Here is a 21,520-nt window from a genome sequence, read left to right on the forward strand (position 1 = left end):
ACAGCCGAGGCCTTTACCTCCTTTGGAGCCTGAACCAAACCACCGCGGGTTGGGTTAAGGAGTTGAGCGCATCCATCGCACCCAGGGAGGCTGCAGCCTTGAGCACTACGCTGGGCGGACTGGCAAGGCATTCCTGGTTCTTCTGTGTGGCCACTTCTTATAAAACACGGGACTGACTGGAGAAAAACAGTATTACAAGTGAAGTAATGAGCTGATGCCTGGACAGTTAATGCTAAATAAATACCGAATAAGTATCAACACCTTAACAAAGATCTAAATGGGACATCTGTGACGCTGTATGGAGGATGTGCAGATAGTTCGGTGTCTAACTAAACAATTAAAATATAAAATGTGTTGAGCACACAATGCTATAAATGTTTGGCGCTTGGAAGTGCTTAGTGTACAGATAAAGCAACTGATGACCTGATGCATGACAGAGGTGACAGGAACGCCACTCACAGAAAACATGAAACAATATGAACAAGGATCTAATTAAGCAAGAGTAAAAAGGAACCACAGGTTGAATCCATTTCTGCTGTGCAGTTAGACCCCAGTGTGTACTCACCATCAATACAGTATCGTTCCTACTATCTACGGCATTGCTGGGGTTCAGAAACCAGACTAACAAATTCAGCACTGACTGCACCGTCAGGTGAGCAGGGCTGAGAGCAAGTCCGCTCCCAGAGCAGATCCCACTGTGGCCAGAGGCCGAGAAGCTGCTCCCTGGAGCGTCTGTAGGATCCGTGTCCCTGGAGAGCCAGAGGTCCCTGAAAGCCGGCAGTGCCCAGCTGGGAGAGGACAGCGACCTTCAGACCCCAGCGTTTCTGTCTCCTCTCTACCGCATCACACCACACCTTCACACTGCTGTTTTATGGAGCCATGGCCAGCAGCACGGTGGGAAGCACGGAAATGCAGGTCTGGAAGGGACTTCAAGATGCCATCAAGGCCAAACCTGCACAGCGGGAAAGGATCAAGCGGCCCAAGCAGAGCATGTTCAGTAGCTATCAGTCCATTTTAAAAAACATCAGTGAAAGCAGTTCCATAACCTCTCATCATAACCTAATGCTGCAGGTCATAAAAGAGCACGATTTTCTGGTTTCTTCCTGTATCATTTCAAAGCGCTTCAGAACTTCCCTCCAGCTGCCAGAAGAAACATACTGCTAGGTCGGCACTGGTTTTCTCAGCTCAATCTCTGAAGCTACTGAAGCTTCCTTGAATTTCCTCTGAAAAGGCAATATGGATTTTGCACAGTTCCTCATGACAAAGGCTTGATGGTATCTCGCACAGCCAGACAACGCCCAGAGGAAAACTCCCTCCCTCGCCAGACAATGTCCGTGCTTTACCTCCGCTCTTTCCTCCTCGGCCCCACACAATGTTCCCAAGCGTTTCCTGCTGAGGGCCATCAGAAGAAAGGCTCAGCCTTAAGCAGAGGCTGCTAGCAGGGCCGGGGGCAACGCCCCGGTAGGACTCGGGGGCACCAGGGGCTCTTGCAGACTCCTCATCTCTCCGTGCTTTGATGGAGGAGCCTTTCTTCACTTTCTCACAGCCCACCGCTATTCATACTCTCATAAAGCCTCAGCGCTGCGCTCTGCTGATGATTAATCAGGGGTTAATCAAGGATTCCTGATTAAGCCGTTGTCTGAAATTCCCTTTTGCTTTGTTTTGCATGTCAGGATCAAGCTGGGTAGTTTGACACCCCCACCTTCCCCCCTCGTTTGACACCGGTCTGTCCCACAGAGACGCAGCTATTCTACATCCAACCGCTGCTGCAGAGCTGAACCCAAAGGCGAGACTCTGCTGATCTGAGCAGCTGCAAAACACCCACAGAATTTGCCCACCTAAAAGAGAAAAAGATTGCCCTCGGGTTTTATGCTGCTACTCTTCACAAGTCGTTATGAGTTAAAGGCAGCAGATGACTCAGTTTCATTTTCAGTGTCACACAGATGAGTAAAGAAATGCTGTTTTCTTTATTTATTCATCAGCTTATGGATAATTTGCGGAGAAGAATGGTAATTTTCAAAAGAATTTAGTTACGTATCTCCTTTTCACGCTGCTTTTCCCCTGGGAGTTTGAAAGGACTGTGAAGCCAATAAATATAAAATCCCTCGAGGCCGCCCTGCCATCTATTCAAGACCATGGCGTTGCAGTGCCCAGTGCAAGAGCCCATCCAGGCACGAACTCAGACACAAAAAGATCAACGTCCCAGTGACCAAAATTTAAAACCACTCCTGTCCCACTTCAGCCCCCTGAGCGGGCTCCTCCCGCACCCGCGCCCGGGTCACAGATCCAAAGCCCTTCCTGAGCCGAGCTTCGCTTTGCCTCGTCCACATCCTGGTGCCCAGCATTTTCAGGCGAGGAGACTTCCCAAGCCGCACGTTTTTCACACGTAGTCAGCAAACATGAATGGATCTTCCCTCCACGAACTTGTCCCGTCCCTCCACGGGCCCCTGTGAACTTTCCACATCCCAGTCCCTCAGCGGGCAGTCCTGCCGCGGCTTGCTCTCGCGCGAAGGACGAGCTGCTTTCTGTTTCGGACCTGTTCCTCCTCGTCAGCCTTCATTTCTAGCACGGGAAGAGTCAATCACCGTCCACACGCATTAACTCTTTGTGGCTGGAACTGACTTTGCTTTCAGCCCCTGCACTTGGCCCCTAGTGAGGCAGATGATGACTAACAGAGAACAAAATGCGTAAGAGCTCTAAAAAGCCATTATTCTCCCTTTAATCTTCAAGCAATTTATTAATGATGTGACAGGCAGTAAACAGGGTACCATATGCTGTTGTTTTAACGTAACTTTATTTGCATCACAATAATGTTAAATTACACTGCTGCCTTTACATAAAACTAAGTAAAGTTTACTGCCTTTTCTGAGGTACCCTGTTGCGTATAACACACGTCAGAGGCCACGCTCACTGAAAATTCAAATAATTTAGGTCCAGTTCCAGTAACGTTGCTAACAGGTTCTGAAAAAGACCTTGAAGAAACACGAACACTTGTCCAGATGCAGAGGCACCCACCCAGAAGGTCCCCGTTTTCTGGAAGTCAAGCAGCAGGGGTACAGCCAGAGACCCCTTGTCAGCGCAGGCCCTCACAGCCTGAGACCGGGAAGAAATTCCCACCAAAACCCTGTTGCATTTAAATCTTCCCTCACCCAAAGGAGCTGATTGTGGCAGGTACACTACAAACCCAGGGTCTTTGCATCAAATAATAACATACTTCTCCTGGGAATTTCTCTCTCTGCTGTCCGGATAAGGAACCGACACAGAAGAGAGCTTGCCCCGATTCATGCGTCGGCTGTGCGGAGCTCAGCACCTCCTGGGCTGCAGCCCAGACGCCGGCCGGCAAGGAGGCACTACGGAAGCTGTTCTGTGGGGTCGCTGAGCCTGCGATGGACAACTGAGCCGTTAAACCGCTGGTGGTCAGCCTGGGCCGTGTTGTACCGTCCTGCCTCATCACCCCGGGAGCCCCGCATCTGCTCTCAGAAAAAGCCCCCCCAAATCCTTCACTTCATGTCATCATAGAATATTCTGAGTTGGAAGGGACCCACAAGGATCATCGAGCCCACCTCCTGTCCCTGCTCAGGACAACCCCGAAGTTGTTGGGGTTGTCCCCAACCATACGTCTGAGGGCGTCGTCCAATTGCTTCTTGAATACCGTCAGGCTTGGTGCCGTGACTGCCTCCCGGGGGAGCCTGTTCCGGCGCTCCACAGCCCTCTGGGTGAAGAACCTTTTCCTAATGGCCACCCTAACGCTCCCCTGGCATAGCTTCCTGCCCTTCCCTCGGGTCCTATCCTTGGTCGCCAGGGAGAAGAGATCAGCACCTGCCCCTCCTCTTCCCTCGTGAGGAAGCTGTAGACTGCGATGAGGCCTCCCCGCGGTCTCCTCTTCTCCAGGCTGAACAGACCAAGTGACTTCAGCCGCTCCTCGTGCGGCTTCCCCTCTAAACCCTTCGCCATCTTCGTGGCTCTCCTCTGGGCGATCTCTAGGAGCTTTGTGTCCTTTTTGTACTGTGGCGCCCAGAGCTGCACACAGTGCTCGAGGTGAGGCCGCAGCAGCGCAGAGGAGAGCGGGACGATCCCCTCCCTCGGCCGGCCGGCCACGCGGTGCTCGCCGCACGCCAGGACACGCTGGTGTCACCCTGGGGCGCATCATCGCGATCTGCACCTCTTCCCCTTCAACTCCAGCACCCGCTGTGCCCGCGGGCGGGAATCCTCCCTCCGGCCCCGCGCGGCTGCCCGCCCCCACAGCCAATCCCCCGTGCTGGGGACAGGGGCGCAGGCTCGCCATGGGGCTCCCCAGGCGCCGCTGAGCCTCCAGCCGGCCTCTGCCTTCGTCCTCCCGGCAGCCGCCAGGCCCCGCAGCGCCACAGGCGCGGACCCGCCTGGGCCGCACAGATGGCGGCGGCTGGGGAGAGCGGGCCCGGCGGAGCGGGGGGAGCCGAGGGCCCCGTGTGCCCGGGGCGGGGCGGGGCGGGGCGGATCCCCGCTGCCCGGGCGCGGGCCCGTCCCTCAGCGCGGCAGCGGAAGTGACGTGTTTCGGCCGGCCTCTCGTGAGGTCATTTCCGGCGCTCTCTCCCCGCCCCCGGGATAAGCGGCGCCGCGCGTGGGCCTAGGCCTCTTTTCCGCCGCGCGGCCCAAGATGGCGGACACGCAGGTGGGCGCGGGCGCGGGCAGGCCACGGCCGGCGGCACCCCCGCGATCCCCGGGACCCCCCCCGCGATCCCCGGGGCCCCCCCGGCCGCCACCCGCCCCGGGGGTGCCGGGGGACCCTGCGGCTGCGGCCCGGCCCGGCGAGGGGCGGCGGCGAGCGGCCTGGGGGGGCGGCGGGGGGGGTCGGTGTCTCTGTGAGGTTCCGGGGCTGGGGGGAGGCTCTCGGTGCGGCGGGGTGCCGTGTCCCGGGGCTGGGGAGGTACCGCGCCCCGGAGCTGCCGGTGATGCCCTCCTCTCTCCCCCCTCAGACCGAGCGGGCCTACCAGAAGCAGCCCACCATCTTCCAGAACAAGAAGCGGGTGCTGCTGGGCGAGGGCGGCAAGGAGAAGTTGCCCCGCTACTACAAAAACATCGGCCTGGGCTTCAAGACTCCCAAGGAGGTGAGGGGCGGCCGTCCGCGGGACCCGGGCGGGCAGGGCTGCGCCCCTCCTGCCCCTCGGCTCCCCGCGCCCGCATCTGCTCCCGCGGCGCCCCGGAGGCCGCGACGGCCCCGCCGAGCGTGTCCCCGCCTGGGCCGGTGTAGGTGCGGCTCCTCTGAGCTGTGGTGCTGCCCGAGCTGTTTGTCCATCGAAAGGTATCAGGACCGGTGTGGCCAGCAGGAGCAGGGCAGGGATGGTCCCCCTGTGCTGGGCACTGGGGAGGCCGCCCCTCGAATGCTGTGCTCAGCGCTGGGCCCCTCACCCCAAGGCGGCCATGGAGGGGCTGGAGCGTGGCCAGAGCAGGGCAGCGAGGCTGGGGCAGGGGCTGGAGCCCAAGGCTGGGGAGGAGCGGCTGGGGGAGCTGGGGGGGCTCAGCCTGGAGAAGAGGAGGCTGAGGGGAGCCCTCATCGCTCTCTGCAACGGCCTGAAAGGAGGCTGGAGCCGGGGGGGTCGGTCTCTTCTCCCCAGGAACAAGCGATGGGACGAGAGGGAACGGCCTCAAGCTGCGCCAGGGCAGGTTTGGGTTGGGTATTGGGAAAAACTTCCCAGAGAGAGCGGTCAGGCCCGGGCCCAGGCTGCCCGGGGCAGGGGTGCAGTCACAGCCCCTGGAAGCGTTCACAAACCGTGTGGATGTGGTGCTGAGGGACGGGGTTTAGAGGTGGACCTGGCAGGTAGGGTAACGGTTGGACTCGGTGATCCCAGAGGTCCTCTCCAACCTTAACGATTCTGCGATTCTATGGAATGCTGACAGTCGTTTCTCTTTGTAGGCGATTGAAGGCACCTACATCGACAAGAAGTGTCCCTTCACTGGTAATGTCTCCATCCGTGGCCGAATCCTGTCAGGTGAGTTGTGAAGGTTTCTTAAGGAGTGACAGTATGGGCGTAATCCTGTGACTGACCTGAAGCGGGTAAGCAGTGGAGGCCCATGAGCTGTCAGCATCGATTGGGGGCTGCCTGGAAACTCCGCTCTGGTCCTGGAGCTGCACATGATGCCATTCTCTCACGATGGTCTTCCAAGTCTCACGGTGAAGGGGCTTTGACGACAATGCCGCACGGCTTTGCTGATGCCCAGCCAAAGGACCAGTTGCTGGCAGTTACCCTTCCAGATGTGCTGCTCTGTGGTGCAGATGTTGATGTGATCCAGTAGCAGATAATGCAGGGAGCATTGGCTCCAGGGAAGGCGGCACAGTGCGCTTGGAAGTCTTCAAAAAGGCAAGAGCAATAATTTGTTTTAGACTAGAAATCGGCATATTGCAGCCTGGCAGTAAGGAAGTTCTTTCATCCCAGTAGAACCAGGGTCCCAGCGCGCCCCTCAAAGGATGTGTTAGAGTTTATTATTGAGGTAAATAAGGAGAAATACTGGAATTGAAGGGTGCTGCCGCCAGGTGTCAAATACCACTCGTCCCCGCTGACCCTCTTGGGTAGCTCCTGTAAAAATCTCTGCTCCCTGTTAGTTACAACCAGATCTGCAGCCCAGTTTACCGCGGGCCGGTGCGTGCGTGCTTATGCTCTTGGCTGTCACGTCCCCCCGCTTCTGTCGCCCAGGCGTGGTTACCAAGATGAAGATGCAGCGCACCATCGTCATCCGTCGGGACTACCTGCATTACATCCGCAAGTACAACCGCTTCGAAAAGCGCCACAAGAACATGTCGGTGCATCTCTCCCCCTGTTTCAGGTGCGTTCAAGCCCCCGCGGCGCCAGGGCGGAGTGCTGCCCCATGGGGAGGTGGTCCGTGGGCGTGCCGGGCGTGCTCCGAGCCTCTTGTACGCGTGTTTCTACGTAGTGTTTGTAACGCTGAACTCGGCTTTTGCGTGGCAACGGCAGCGCGCGTGCACGTCGGTGTGGTGCACGCGGTTTTATGGCTGCTTCTGACCTGGAACCTGCTTACCGGTGGTGATGTCTAAACTCACGATGGTCTTCAGAGCCCCTGCTGTGGAGGGGGCTGCTGACAACGCCGGTGGCAGTCGCTGAACCGTAGGACAGGTTCGGGTCAGTCTGCCTGTTCTGAAACCGCGCGCCGTTACAGCGATACAGTTCTCAAGAAAGGATAAAAACTTGGATGTTTCTGAAGTGAACGCCGAGGCCAGAGGGGGCAGGTTCAAGGGCTGGCAGGTTTTTTTTGTCCACCACGTGCTTCCTAAGCCTGTCTTTGGGGCGCCGGTTTCCAGAAAAGCCGGGACTAGCAGTGCAACAAGTGCTTGGAGCCTGTGTGGGCTCATGGGGAGGGAAACTGCCCATCCCTGAAGGGTTCCCCTTCAATGCTCAGCCCTCAAAAAGCCTGCCTTTAGCCTGGTCTCGCGTTGGAGCTTCATGCGGAGTGACGGCCTCCAAGGCCTTGTGGCAGCTGCTTTTTAGGCACGCTCACTTTCGCAGCTCTTGAAATAAGGCCTTGCTTTACAACCTCGGGTACCTGAGGTCGCTTTCAGTGCCGTTCCTCGGCAGCATCGCACCAAGGTGAATGTCTGTGCTGCAGAGCAAAGCAAGTGTAAATGGAACCGCTCGGAACCGCTGAAATGCCAGTGGTGTCTTTGCAGGGATGTCCAGATCGGGGACATCGTCACCGTGGGTGAGTGTCGTCCCCTCAGCAAGACAGTCCGCTTCAACGTCCTCAAAGTCACAAAGGCTGCTGGTACCAAGAAGCAATTCCAGAAGTTTTAAGAACAGCATATGGAAGATATGCGGGACAAATAAAACTTTTCTAAAAACGTACCCTGTGTGTGTTAATCTGAAATAAATAGCATGGGGACGCAACAGCGCACGTGAACCCGCCCGACTGCGGAAACGGCCGAGGTGAGCGTGGCTCTGAGGGAAACGCGGGAGCGTTGTGAGGGATTAGTTCAGATAGTCCGGGTTTTCTGTTCAGAAATGACGAGCGCTTGGGCGAGGGACGAGGAGCGGGTGTTGTGCCTTTGTGGGTAAATCGGCAGCTCGGTGTTTCTCTGTGGAGCTGACACAACCTGGCCGTGCCGTCGGCGAGGCTTCCCTGCTCTGAGGGACAGCACAGCCAGCTCCCACGCGGCCTCGCCGAAGGAAAACCACCTCGCATCTCCTCCCAGGCCGTATCCCAGGATGGGCCGACCAAGGGTCAGGTGTGCGGGGAGTGGGGGCACAGGCGAAAAGCAAAGGGACGCGCTCTGACCGCTTTCGGGTGCTGTCCGGCGAGTTCCGGGGGCTCTCCGGCTCAGTGCCGGCTCCTGGCGCGCCGTACCACCCTCCCCGGCGCAGCCACGGGCAGTGACGGACCGGGGGTTGCGTAGTAATTTGGTTTGGAATAATGTAAATCCTCTTAGCGGTAACAAAGGCAGTTGTGACTTTAGAGATGGTTTCTCGGAAAGCTTAACTGTGTACTTCAAGAGGAAGGTGCCGTGTGGCGCGCTCACACACAAAGGTGTCCAAGCACACGCTTACAAGGCTGCGGTGCGTCAGCAGCTGAAGGGAACGGGAATCGATGCTAAGGACGCTGCTCTTCCTGCAGATTTGTTGAGAGGTGACAGTTGCTTGCAGTTCCAGCAGTCATAGGAAATGTTATTCTGGGAACTGAGTAAGCCCTTCTGTAGGAAGCTGATCCCGCATGCGGGGGGAAAAAACAGGAGGGAGCGAGGGCGTGACGCAGCACGGATGGCACCCGTGTGGCGGAGCAGCAGGAGGGGCCGTACGATGAGAACCAGAGGGGGAGCAATCAGAATCCGGTGGTTTAAACCCGTGTGGTTTGGCTGGCGGCACTACCTACACCCAGGGCAGAAAAAGCTGCATCGTGGTAAATTCTGTGTTAACAGGCATCACGCTTGCAAAAATTCAGTAGTGTTTGTGAGGGAGCTTTTGGTTCGTGCTGCCTCGTACCTCTGTGGCAGGGATGTCCCCTTGCACCCGGGAGGACCCAGGAGGAGTGCTCGCTCTGTGGCAGGCGGGAGACGTTGCCAATCTCTTGTCAGTCCCGTGGAGTGAAGACAGGACCCAGGCTTGCGGGGGTCTTTGTACCTAGATGTTTTTGGTGGCGCCCACCGATCAGAAAGCCTTTAAACTCTGGGTCAGCTTTCACTAGGATACGAGTGAATGTTGCCGATAGCAGCCGGGTCAGACGGCTTTTCCCTGTCTCGGCCAGGCTTCCCAGCAGCCCTCCCCTCCTTCCACGGGGCTCTGCGGGGGGTTCTGGTGTCCGTGGGGGGTTGCGGTGTCCATGTGGGGTTATGGTGCTGGAGGTTTCTCTGCCTAAATTCGCGAGCCTTTTGGGAGGCCGGGACCAGGGCTGGGGGAAGAGGAGGAGCAGGGGCTCCCCTGGTGGTGCAGGATCCCGGCAGAGCTCCGGAGCCGACATTCCCGCCTGAGCTGAGGGGTGTCGCGGCCTCGCTGGCGTGTCGGTGCTGGGGCAGCACGTGCGTCGGCTCCTTCGCTCTGCCACCTGGAGCTCAGCTGTGCCATCTGCCTGGAGCAGAGCGGGCGGGAGGCAGCAGGCTGTGCCAGAGCGGCGAAAAGGAGGTGGCCGGTGCTTTCCAGAAGCCACTGAGGCAAGGGCTGAAATGGGTCAGCCACGGAGCAAGTGGGGGGGCATGTCCCTGGGTGCCGAGGAGTCAGGCAAGAGCCGCATACGGGAGGGCAGCTGGAAAGGCGGTGGTCTCGGGGGGCTCTGGGGGGCAGGCGGGCTCACAGCATGGCTGCCCGGCAGAGCATTGGCCTGGCTTCGCCCCCGGCCCGGGCAGCTCCTTGGGAACGGCATCGTTGCGCTTCGTCTGTGCTGAGACGGCGCCGGGCGCTTCGCAGCAGGGGTCCCGCTGCCCTGCCCTCGGCTGAGGGATGCCTCGGTTGCTGCCTTCACACCAAGCAGATCTAGGTAAAATGCTAATTATTCACCAGTTCCAGGTACGGCAAGGCTACCTCTGGAAGGTCTGCATCCCGCTGGCGTGCTGTAGCAGCTTCCCCAGCGCGAGCGCTCCCTGGGGATCCGGTGTCCGCCGTGGCTCGGCTTGCAGGCTCTTGGCAAGAGCACGTCCGCTTCTGCCGCTGCAGGAGTGTGTAATCTCTCCCTGAGAAGCTCTTGGGGGACAGAGATCGGGCTGCTCCCAGCTCGCTCAGAAGCTACGGAAGCTGGAGGAGCAGCAAGACGAAGCAGCGTCCGGAGGCAGTTGTGTGAGCTGATCCGGTGGTGCGCCGCTGCCGAGCGGATGGGGTCTCGTTGCCCTTCCTCCCTCTCCTGCTCGGCAGGTTTTGCTCACTAACCAGGCAGAAAACAGGTGGCTTTTCTTCTCTCCAGGTCATTTTCTGCTGGTTTGATGAGTTGAACCATCCTGCAGAGCAGCGAGAAGGGAGGGAGGGGGCCCTGGCATGGAGCTGGGGTGGGGTGCGAGTGGCCTCACTGTTAAATCTGCTTCCCCCTTCATTAGAGAAGTGTCACCGTGTTCAAGGAGGAGGCAGCTTGGCCGCTCAGGCAGCAGCTCCCTGATCCAGCCAGGGATGAAACTTCTCCTCCCTCCTTTCGTGCAGCCATCGGTGGCTGCGAGGAGGCTCCGTCGCGACTGCTCATCCAGACAGGCACAATGAATATTTATGATGGTGTCTCGAAAGCAGCCCTGTGCTGCTGGTGAGGCCACGTCTGGGCACTGGGCGCTGCTGGGGTTCTCGGGCACAGGCAGCGAGAGGCTGGAGCAGAGCCGGGGCCCTTCCCACCCATGTCGGGGTGCGGTGACAGACCCCAGGGCAGTGGGGCGAGCAGCCGCCGCCCCGTTAGAGCCACCGAGAGATGACCTGGGTCAGTAGCAGCGAGCTGGTTTCGTTTTGATCCCACGTACGGACACAGAAAAATCTCATAGGCAGCTCAGTCAATGAAGCTCTAAAACTTGGTTACAGAAATTAATGCTTCATTCTGGTTTTAATGGAAAATAGATCCTGGCAATTAACTTCTGGAGGGAGTTTTATTTAGCAATTGCATAACATTCTCATGAAAAACGTGTCAGCAAATCCCAGCGTAAGTAGGTTACAAAGTGAATAGGTTTCCAAGTACATCTGTTAGTTGATTTAAAATATTAAACAGTTTTGAACTAAGGGTCTGTCCGATCCAAACAGAAGTCATCCTGCTGGGTGAAGATTACCAGGAATCTGAAATCACTGTTGATGAAAGTTGTGTGTTTTCCCCAGGCAGAGGACCGCTTGTCTGGCTGTCCCTGAAGCTGCTGCTGGGTTGTACCCGCAGTACGAGAGCGGTGCCGCCGGGGAAGTCGCAATCCTGCGGCTCTCGGCGTCCCCGGCTGCGTGAGCAGGGAAGGTCTGCGGCAGCGGCACGGGGCAGCTCTACGAGCGTGCACGGCAGGGCGAGGCATCGCTGGTGGCAATGCCCCACAAAGGGCTTTGAAAACCTGGTGCGGGTCCAGGGAAAGCCCGCAGAAGTGGGATGGACTGGAAATTGCCTTATAGTCAGAGGTGAGGAGGCAAACCGCTTAGCATAACACAAGGAGGCTGAAAATTGGCTTGATTCAGTCTTCGTATTCGTACACGGGGAGAGTATACCTGATGCTGCAGTCGTGTGCCTTCCCCTGGAGAAGTCAGAAAAGTCATTTATGGTTGTGAGAAACCAAAGGCGGGGGGGAAAGACTGAACAGCTTCCCTCAGGGGCAGCCTCTTGCTGCTCAAGCTATTTTAGCTCGACTTCCAGTCCACAATCCAAGACTCGGTCTGGCTCGGCCCCGGGTCCCGGCTCTGGGCACAAGACCCACAAGCTGCTCCTGGTGTCTGCCCCCCGCCCCGGCCACAGAGCGTGACGGCACGGGAATTGCTGAAAATGGCCGCGGGGGGATCCTTCCCCAGCAGCTGGAGGATCGTGACTTTTCTTTTACCCCCATATTCTATGATTCAATATGATCACAGCAAACGTGCTCGTGGTTTTCAAACCCACAGGCATCAGCACGCCGGCTCACATCTTCAAGGCAGCATCCCTTAGGGAGACTGAACTGGTACTTAATAAAACCAAGCAGATGTTACGACTGCAAATATAAGAGCGAGGTGTTGCACCCCCATGGAGACAACTGGAGAGACGTCTTGGAGCCCGCTGTCAGGCGTTCGGCCATCTCTCATCTCTGCAAGGGATTCCAGGTGCACCTTCAAATCCAGCGGCCAGGCACCAAGCCAGGGCTTGGTTCCTGCCCAGACCTCGCAACCGGATCCGCCCGGGAGACGGGCAGCTTGTGCTCTGCCCTCCGCTTCGCCCTGGCGCGGCTGTCCTGCCTGACCCCCGCCGCCCCGCAGAGGGACGCCGTGAGCGGCGGCCACCAGCCCCCACTCACCAAGTCAAACAGCCGCCGCACTCGTTCCCCCCCGTCACGCACATGGGGAACATTTTTCACCAGTGAGCCGGGGCTCTACACCACTCTGCGTCGTTACGTGTCCCTAAATCCTTTCCATCTTTTCAAAAACAGCTTTGAGATATTTGCAAATAATAACCTGTCTTCCCGCAGCCGGGAAGGACACCAGCGCTCGGTCTGACAGCTCACACACGCAGCATGGAAAAAACACGCCTCCGCCTCGGACCAGGAGGGTTTTTATAAAGCCTTTGTGCAAAATTTCTGCCGAGGTTCCCCGTTTGATGGAGGCACATCTGCTGCCTGCCGGCGTGAGCCTGAGCGGGGGCTGTGAGAGCGCTTTGCCTTGGCATTTCAGAAAGGGGGGGGGGGGGAGAAGAACATTTTATATTTAGCAGTGGTTATTTATGAATTAGGAAAATGAATGCTTTCAGTGCCGGCTCTGCTGGCTGCGTGGCGAGCAGGTGTGGCTGTAATGCGTTTACAAGCTCCGGAGGAGGAAGAGGCAAAGCCAGGAGACACCGCCAACGTAGACAAAGGGCTGAGTATCGCTCAGAAAGAACCGAGCGATGGTGCAGACGGGGTTAACTGAATTGAGATTAAATTTAACTGTATGTGGAACAAGGCCATGCTCTGCAGACTAACAAAAAGATGCTCTTCTGTATACCAGTACCTTCTCTGCTAGAAACGTGTAATATGGTTGCAAAAAGAGGGCAAAAATTTCTCCAGGGCGCCTCGGGTCTGGAGGAGGTGCAGGCGCAGCAGGTCCCCCCACGGCACCTGGGCCCGGAGCAGAGGGGAGGAGCTGCCCACGCTGAGCCATTTCCATGCCAGGACCCCATCCGGGATGGAGAAGGCAAAGGCTTCCCAGCGTGGCCGGACCTCGCCACGGCTGCCCTCGGAGCGCAGCACCCATCGCGGCAGCGCCGGCTTCCCGGGCAGGGGAGGAAAGGGAAGCAAAGCGCCAGCAGCAGTTATGGGTGTGCGTTAACGTTGCGTCCTGCGATGAATCATAGAATCACGGAATCCCAGGTTGGAAGGGACCCCAAGGATCATCTGGTCCAACCTTTCCAGCACAATCTAGACGAGATGGCCCAGCACCATGTCCAGCTGAGTCTTAAACGTGTTCAGCGTAGCAGAGCCAACCCTTCCCTGGGGAGATTATTCCAATGATTGACTGTTCTCATGGTGAAAACTTACCTCTCGTGTCCCATCGGAATCTCCCTGGGAGTAACTTGTACCCGTTACCCCTTGTCCTCACCATGGGACTCCTTGTAAAAAGGGAGTCTCCATCTGCTTTGTAGCTCCCCTTCAAGCACTGGGACATGGGGATGAGAGCACCTCGAAGCCTCCTTCTCTCAAGGCTGAACAAGCCCAGCTCTCAGCCTGTCCCCACACGGCAGGCTGCCCCGAGCCTGGATCATCCTGGTGGCCCTTCTCTGGACCCCCCCAGCCTGCCCACAGCTTCTCTGTACAGCGGGGACCCAAACTGTGCACAGGATTCCAGGTGTGGCCTGACAAGCGCCGAGTAGAGAGGGGTCATGACTTCTTTCTCTCTGCTGGCGATGCCCTTCTTGATGCAGCCCAGCCTCCTGTTGGCCTCTCGGCCGCAGCAGCACCCTGCTCGCTCACGTTGAGCCTCCTGCCCACCAGGACCCCCAGGTCCCTCTCCACGGAGCTGCTCCCCAGCCAGGTGGATCCCAGCCTGAGCTGCACTCCTGGATTATGTTTTCCCAGGTGCAAGACCCTACGCTTGTCCTTGTTAAACTTCATAAGGTTCTTGTTAGCCCGCTCTTCCAGCCTGTCCAGATCTTCCTGCAGGGTGGCTCTCCCTTCCAGAGTGTCCGCTTCCCCACTCAGTTTGGTGTCATCTGCGAACTTCATCAGGGTACACTTGATCCCGTTATCCAGATCACTTATGAAGATATTGAATAGCACTGGGCCCAGTATCGATCCCTGGGGGACCCCACTTGTGACGGGTTGCCAGTTTGAGAAAGAGCCATTTACCACCACCCTCCGGGTGCGGCCCGTCAGCCGATTCCTCACCCACCGCACAGACCGCTTGTCCCGGCCATAACACATCGGTTTCTGCAGGAGGAGGCCATGGGGAACCATACTGAAAGCCTTGGAGAAGTCCAAGTAGACAACGTCAACCACTCGCCCCACATCAACTGAGCAGGTCACTTTATCATAGAAGGCCACCAGATTTGTCAGGCACGATCTGCCCTTGATGAAGCTGTGTTGGCTTTTCCCAATCACATGCTTCATTTGACTCCTGATGGTCCCCAGGAGGATCCGTTCCATGACTTCCCGGGGATTGAAGTAAGACTGATGGGCCTATAATTATCCAGATCCTCCCTTGAGCCCTTCTTGTAGATAGGGGTAACATTTACCTTCCTCCAGTCCTCTGGGATATCCCCCGATCTCCACGACTTCTCGAAGGTTATAGAGAGTGGCCCCGCAATGACATCAGCCAGCTCTCTCAGCGCCCTCGGGGGGGTGCGTCAGGGCCCGCCGATTGGTAGGGGTCAAGCTCCTGTAATAATTCACATACTAACTCCTTCATCACTGATGGTGGGTCTGTGTTTGGATCCTCCTGGATTTTCGTTCCCAACGTCTGGGATCCAACAGTGTTGGTAAAGACAGAGGTGAAGAAGGTGTTGGGAACCTCTGCCTTTTCAGCACTGGTGGTGACTGATTCACCTCTGCTGTTTAACAGTGGGCCTATGTTTTCCTTCTGTTTCTGCTTGCAACTTACATACCAGAAGAACCCCTTCTTGTTATTTTTGACATCCCTGGCCAGTTCCAATTCAAGTTGAGCTTTTGCCTTTCTAACTGCATCTCTGCACACTCTGGCAATGCCCTTGTAGTTCGCAGCGGACAATCTTCCACTTCTCCATCTCTGGTACACATCTCTCTTGGTTTTAAGCAGACCCAGGAGCTCGTGGTTGAGCCGAGGAGGCCTTCCCTCTCTTTTATAGGGGATAAACTGGTTTTGTGCTTCCAAGAGAGCATTCTTGAAGAACTCCCAGCACTCGCTGGCTCCTTTATCCTCCATGGAAGCTTCCCATGGAATCCCTCCCAGCTGAGCTCTGAGCGAGCTGAAGTTTGCTCTTCTAAAATCTAGAACCCTTGTCTCGGTGCTAACCTCCAGCACACTCAGCCGGATCCCGAACACCACAATATTGTGATCACTGCAGCCAAGGTTGTTATTGACCGAGATATTACAAAGCAGGTTTTCTTGGTTTGTGAATACAAACATTTCTTGGTTTGATGAAAACTGCGTTGTGACCATGGACCCCCCACAACTTTCTGCAGCATTCCCATCTGGTCTCTCTCCCATCTCTGTTGCATTGCTTCCTAGTGGAAAACCAAGGGAAAGCCGATTTCAATGTGTCCCAGAGTGGAAATCCTCATCTGCCCACCGTGTTTCTTGAATAACGACACCAGAGACAGGCCTATCTTGAAATCTGGAAGCTGCTTTGCGAGGCCAATAATGAACAGTTTCGTTGTGTCAGGCACCTATGAAAGCCAAAAGCATAAATAAGTCGAAAAGGGATTAGAGAGACAAATCGACGGTTTGCAAACCGCGTGCTTTGTGTTCAGCCTCCAGCTCCAGCAGATGTAAATTACTGATGGGGAATAGCTGGGAGAATACACTTTTTTATCTGACCTTCTTTTGTAATCTTCTCTAAATGTCCGGCTACTGTTGGAGACTGGGCAGGGTGAGACAGACCTTCGGCCTGACTCAGTTCAGCCATATCTTCCGTGGCCAGCTGAAAGAGGCAGCAGAAGCACCGTGGCTAACCCAGCACGCTGGCAGTGGTCCATACGGCCACACGCACAAGTTTCCCGAGCACACGGACGCTCTCCTCAGCTGCACCCCCCAACACGTGCACGTCCCTGCTTCTCCCCCAAAGCTTTCCTCCCTCCCCGCACCCCTCGTGCGCCAGCACTCCCAAACATCCCCTCAAATCAGCCTCCCCGCCTGCAAGGGAATAGCTCCGGGGAAGGAACAGAAAGCCGAGGTGAAAATGCAGCCGCCCCTTGCCATCGGGATGTCCGGAGAGTTTTTGCTGCCGGAGCACGAGTCGGGCAGCAGCCCTGCACCTCGGCCGCTGACGGGAGTGCCAGCCCGGAGAGCGATCCCTGCGCCAGGCAGCCCGTCCCCGGCTGCAGGGGCTCCCTGCAGGCACCCTGAGGAGGGGTCCCCTGCCTGCACGCCCCAGGGTGCCCCAGCTCTCATCCCCGCAAGGCAGGGAAGTCCCTGCTGTCCCCTGGGTGTGGAGGGGCGATGGCTGTGAGGATCCCAAGGAGTACGGGCAGCGCAGAGGCGTTTAACCTTCCTCTCGTGCGTAGCGGGGGAGAGCACCCAGGTTGTCCAGAGCTGCCCAGTTCCTGTCCCACTGTTTCCACCTCTGCGGTCGCTTGTTGCTCAGGCTCCAGCTCTCCTCTCCCCAAGCTGCTGCCCCGCGGGGACCGAGTTTCTTCCGATCTCAGTGTATTTCCACTTGGCACTATGGTGTTTCTTACCCACTTGTCCCATGGAAGTCCACCCTTTCTGACAGAAAATGAAGGAAAACGCAATTGCTTTCCCCTTAACCCAGAGGTCCTCCAGCGTTACTGTTGGCAACGTCCCTTTTTCCTATCCTCGTGTCTCCTCTGGGCTCCCCACCACAGCAGCCCCGCGCCTCTGCAGACACCCCACCGCCGTGGGATGTCCCCCGCTTTGTGGCCAGCAGAGCCCAGTGCCACCGCAGCAGCCTGCTCCTGTCCCGCCGGTGCCTCTCCCTGCGCTGCAGCGCTGGCCGATGCTGTAGTCACCATCCTGCTCCTCTGGCAGCATTTTTACTAACGACAGCTGTAAGCCTGCTTTCTAACCCCCGTCTCAAGAAACGCTCATCACCTGAGCAGAAATGCTTGCCCCAGATGGGCCGGATCCAAGGGGCAAACGAGGAGGAGGAGAGGTGCAGACAGAGGCGCAGCCGGGGTGCTGCTCTGAGCAGAGGGCTTGGGCAAACGCAGGCGGGAAGGGCTCTTTGGGGGTCTCTGCTCCAAACCCTGCTCTGAGCAGGGCAAACCCCAAAGCCAGAGGAGGTTTTTAAGCTCCCCTTTCTCCCCAGCACATTTCAGTGCCCTTGCAAGCAGGGGCAGGTCGTGGCGGAGCAGATGCCTGTGGAGGGGCAGTCAAGCGATCACAGCTCTCTGTCCGACCGTGCCGGAGCCTCCGGAAACCCGGCTGCCGCCCTGAGATGAGGCTGGGGCCTCCCTTGCCCCTGTACCCGCCATCGCTGCCAGGGCAGCCGGCCCGGCTCTCCCGGCCACTCTCACATCCACCCTCCATCCAGCTGCCTGCCGGGGGGCAGGACCCAGCCTGCCCCCCAAAATGCAAAGCTTTGAACCAGTTTGGCAGCAGGTGACGTGACCGGCACTCGGCACAAGGTCTGATTTGTCCCCTCTCCCCGGGGGGTACATGTGCTGGTGGGAGTATGTCAGGGCCCACAGCCCCCCTGCGTCCCCAGTTTGCTTCTCCTGTTCTCTCTTGGTGCTTCAAGTGGTAAGTGGAGCCCGGAGACGTCTCCATCTGCGATTTCCCATCCATAGCAGTTGAGCAAGAGCTTCCTCCTGCTGCGGGGCAAAAAGCGACTCTCGGACAAACTCCCTGCCCAAACCTCAAGCCTTTCACAGCTCAACCCAAAAACGTGTTGGCTGCCACCCTCTCCCCAGCCGGGAAAGGGACATGGATGCTCCTCTTGGCTCCCAGGACCAGGCTGTGCTGGGCAAGTGCTGGGGGGCTGTTTGGGGGCACACCATGCTGCCACAACCCTGTGTCCTCCTCTAGACCCAGCATGGGACGGCCGTTCGCCTGGTCCCATGGTGGCTCCAGCCTGGTTCAGCCTGGACCTGTATCCTCAGGGGAGGGCACAGGACATCCATTACTCATCACCGTGGGGCTCCTGGGCCAAGGAATGAGCCGGCATCCCCAGGGGAGCAGGAGCTACGCTACAAACACGGCTGGTCTGCAGCCAGCGGCTGCGTCCGAGCCCCTTTGCCTCAGATGGGGCTTGATAAATGGGTCCCCAGGTGGTCAGGGCCAGCCGTGGCCGCGGGGCTGGACATGGGAGCCCATCCTGCACCTTCTGCTCTGCAGCAGCCGAAGGTGCATGGCCGTGCCCTGCGCGGCAGGCCGGGGCAGCGCTGATGCGCTGCCTCTGTTACCCGCCCCGTGGGGCGAGCTGCTCCCCGGCTGGCCTCCTTGGGGCAGGTTGCGTTTTCGGCAACTGTGGCTCAGCCGTGGCATATCAGAGCATCATTTTCAGGGAGGACACCTCGGGCTTGCCCTTGCTCCACGCTTTCGAATCACGAGCTCCCAGGCCACGGCAGAGGCTCTCATCGTTAGCCCTGACTGCAGTGATTTGCATTTTGTGCTATTGCACTTCATCCCGTTTCTGCCACTTCAGTCCTCAAGGACATCTGCTCCCTTCCACAGGGCAGTCCCGATCTCTTCGGCGTTAACGATGCCTCTTGGCTTGTTTTGTTAGGAATTTTCCTCAGCAAGTTGCCAGATGCTGTGGCCTCTAAGAAAGGCCCATTCAATCTCAGCCCTGTCCTGCCCACATGGCACAGCTCTGCCCCACACCTCCCCACCCCGCTGCCCCCAAACGCCGTCACTCCTGCGCGTGGAGGTGCCGCCTGCGTGCCCTGATGCCACGCGCGAGAGCTGTGTGTGCCCCTGCCGCCGAGGCGCAGCTCCCCTGCCCAGGACTGAAGCCCTCCTGCCATCGGCAGAGCCGCTCGGCAGCCCCGCAGGGCAGGACACGCCGAGGCCGATGCCGAAGCCGAAGCAGAGCAGGGGCACAGCTCTGGGTGCCCCCCAAGCAGAGCAAGGGGTGCAGAGCGCAAGGAGGCACGGGCAGGGCAGGGGTGCAGGAGCTGCCCCTCGCCCAGCCTCACCCCGGGGCTCGTTGCCGAGGGGAGCCGTGGGGCTGCGGCGATTCCGGCTGCCGGCGGAGCCCAGCCATCAGGCCGAAGCTCAGGGCCCGGCTTCCCAAAGTCCCCGTTCCCAGTGCCTGTCTGGGAGCAATGCCCTGCCTCGCAGCAGGAGGTTTGCCAAAGCTAACACCTCTACCCAAAACTTTGTCAGTCCCAGAAAATGAGTATTTTCTCCTAGGAACTGTTTCTGAAAGCGTTTCAAGCAGCTTCATCCGCAGTTCACTGCAGGGAGTGTTTCAGGGATGGATTAATTATCCTCAAAGTTAACACACGGATGCCTCATTCCCAAAACTGATTTGCCTGACCGGCTGCTGGTCCCTGACTGTCGCTCCCCCGGTGTTCCCCAGAGCCAACACCTATGTCGTGTTTGTCACCCCCTCAACCAAACCAGGCCGCGTTTACCCGTCCATCGCACGTGCCCACTGCCGTGCAGGGGCTGGCCGCGGCATGCAACCCGGTCATACGTCCCCCACGCTGCCCCGGCCTGCACCCACGGAGCAGCAGCCGGCAGAAGCAAAGCAGGAGGGCAGCACGTGGGGGGAAGGTGCCACCAGCTGCTCGCGTCCCCCCGCACCCGGGACCCCCATCAGCAGGCTCATCCCGGCGCCGCTGCCCATGAGCTTGGCTCCCGTCACGCCCCGGTCCCGCCATGGTCCCTCACACCGCAGAGGCCATCGCTGATCGCCTCTGCCTCCCAAACCGAGCGCCGCGTCGAGAAGCGTTGCCTGAAGCGGTGTGTGCAAATGGTCCGGGGTGTCCCTGAGTCAGGGGTCCTGGGGCAGGTCCATGCCACCATGTCGGGTCTCTGCATGCAGGGCACGGGAGCTGGCACCCCCCCTCCTGCCCCTGGGACCCAGGCCCCTCAGAGCCCCCTGCGGAGGTTTTCCCTCCCCTCGTCCCCCCATGCTTCCCCGGGCAGTCTCTGCAGGGGGACGCGTGCTGGAGGGATGCTGTGGTGCACGAGCACCCCTATTTCAGGTTCCAACTCTGGGTCCTCTCGCTCCCACAGGAGGTGGCCATGGCAGGAGGGAGCCTCATCCGCTCTGTGCCGACCTGACGCCAAAGCATCTTTCCCTGGTAGCCGACCCGCCGGTCGGAGCCACCTGCTCTGACACCCCACGGACAAACGGACGGGTCTGCCCCAGTCCCCCGCACAGGAGTTTCTGGGGGTGCAGACGCTGTGCCCCGTATTCCCCAGGGCAGCGGGAAACTCCTCCCAGGTTCGCACCGAAGCTGTTGTGGCTGTGGGCTCCGGTGGCCGCAGAGCCGCCTGCCCGGGAAGCCGTGCGTGCCGGCGCCAGAGCCTGTTTGGGGCAGGAAAGGCGATTTGGAGACCTCTGCTCACAGGGCAGCGCTGGGCAGCCGGGCGGTGGATGCCTGCCCCAATACCCCAGAGAGGGCGGTTGTGTGCTGGGCTGGGACGTGCCATGGGCACTGGGGACAACGGCTGCCGCCAGCGTGTGCACCTCGGCAGGGACGGGCAGCAGAGAGTGGCTCCTGGCAGGACACGAAGCCACACACTGCTGCTTGTTCCCGTCTGTCTGTCCCCAGCACCGCAGCGTTCCGGTGAGACGGGCAGGACACGTCCCCGTGCCGCAGGGCAGGAGCCTGCAAGACACGGAGGATCAGGAGAGGACAGGAGGGATGTCACGCTCAAACCACCGAGAGCCTTTGCAGGGAAGACCAGGACCCTGCCCCGCGTGCAATGGCCACTGCACCGCACGGGGGACTGCGTCCCCGTGCCAGTGGTGACGGTCACGGTGCCTGTGCTGCGAGGGATGGGTGGGATGGAGAGACCCCCCCAACCCAGGACACGCAGCACGAGTCTGGTAGCTCCGTGGTGGCAGCAGCGAAGGAGCAGGACCCCTCCCGGGCCCGGGGCAGGCTCCATGCCCCGACGATTGCGGGCTCCAGAGGGGTGCTGACCCGGGACCCCCGGCAGGGATGCCAGCCCGGGCGGTCACGCTGCATCGACACTCCCTGCCACGGTGACACCAGGAGCAGCGTGGTCCGGGCGATTTTCCCACCTCATCTGTTGGGTTTGTGTTAGAGCTTTTCAGTGCCCAAGGAAGCCGGGCAGGCAGGAGGAGCGCCAAAATCCTGCCAAACTCAACT

The 21,520-nt window shown here is 58.7% G+C and overlaps 1 protein-coding gene and 2 non-coding genes across 4 annotated transcripts; all 3 read left to right on the forward strand.

Annotated features, from left to right (window-relative positions):
• The first annotated feature begins 4,527 nt into the window (after window positions 1–4,527).
• RPS11 (ribosomal protein S11) lies at window positions 4,528–7,835 on the forward strand. Of its 2 annotated transcripts, none has more exons than XM_087758948.1 (5): window positions 4,528–4,651; window positions 4,956–5,087; window positions 5,894–5,969; window positions 6,581–6,801; window positions 7,661–7,835. In XM_087758948.1, exons 1-5 carry the CDS (start codon window positions 4,637–4,639, stop codon window positions 7,694–7,696), a joined length of 480 nt encoding a protein of 159 aa, XP_087615074.1. In that variant the 5' UTR covers window positions 4,528–4,636; the 3' UTR covers window positions 7,697–7,835. The 2 variants fall into 2 exon arrangements, with proteins under 2 accessions (XP_087615074.1, XP_087615075.1); XM_087758949.1 differs by having other exon boundaries at window positions 6,672–6,801.
• On the forward strand, window positions 6,108–6,200 carry LOC148055980 (small nucleolar RNA SNORD35). The gene has a single exon (XR_015705208.1). It is a non-coding gene; the product is annotated as a small nucleolar RNA SNORD35 (small nucleolar RNA).
• Window positions 7,015–7,106, forward strand: LOC148055981 (small nucleolar RNA SNORD35). Its single transcript, XR_015705209.1, has one exon. It is a non-coding gene; the product is annotated as a small nucleolar RNA SNORD35 (small nucleolar RNA).
• Window positions 7,836–21,520: the final 13,685 nt, after the last annotated feature.

Source organism: Nipponia nippon, unplaced genomic scaffold, assembly GCF_047370975.1.
Source record: "Nipponia nippon isolate SJK-2023a ecotype South Korea unplaced genomic scaffold, ASM4737097v1 scaffold_2, whole genome shotgun sequence".
Lineage (NCBI taxonomy): Eukaryota > Metazoa > Chordata > Aves > Pelecaniformes > Threskiornithidae > Nipponia > Nipponia nippon.

What these genes read in the sequence shown, in the direction of transcription:
- RPS11 (XM_087758948.1), top strand. An exon ending in CCGTGGCCGAATCCTGTCAG is followed by an intron (nt 5,970 to 6,580) that starts GTGAGTTGTGAA and finishes GCTCCCTGTTAG; the next exon opens with TTACAACCAGATCTGCAGCC. An exon ending in CATCTCTCCCCCTGTTTCAG is followed by an intron (nt 6,802 to 7,660) that starts GTGCGTTCAAGC and finishes GTGTCTTTGCAG; the next exon opens with GGATGTCCAGATCGGGGACA.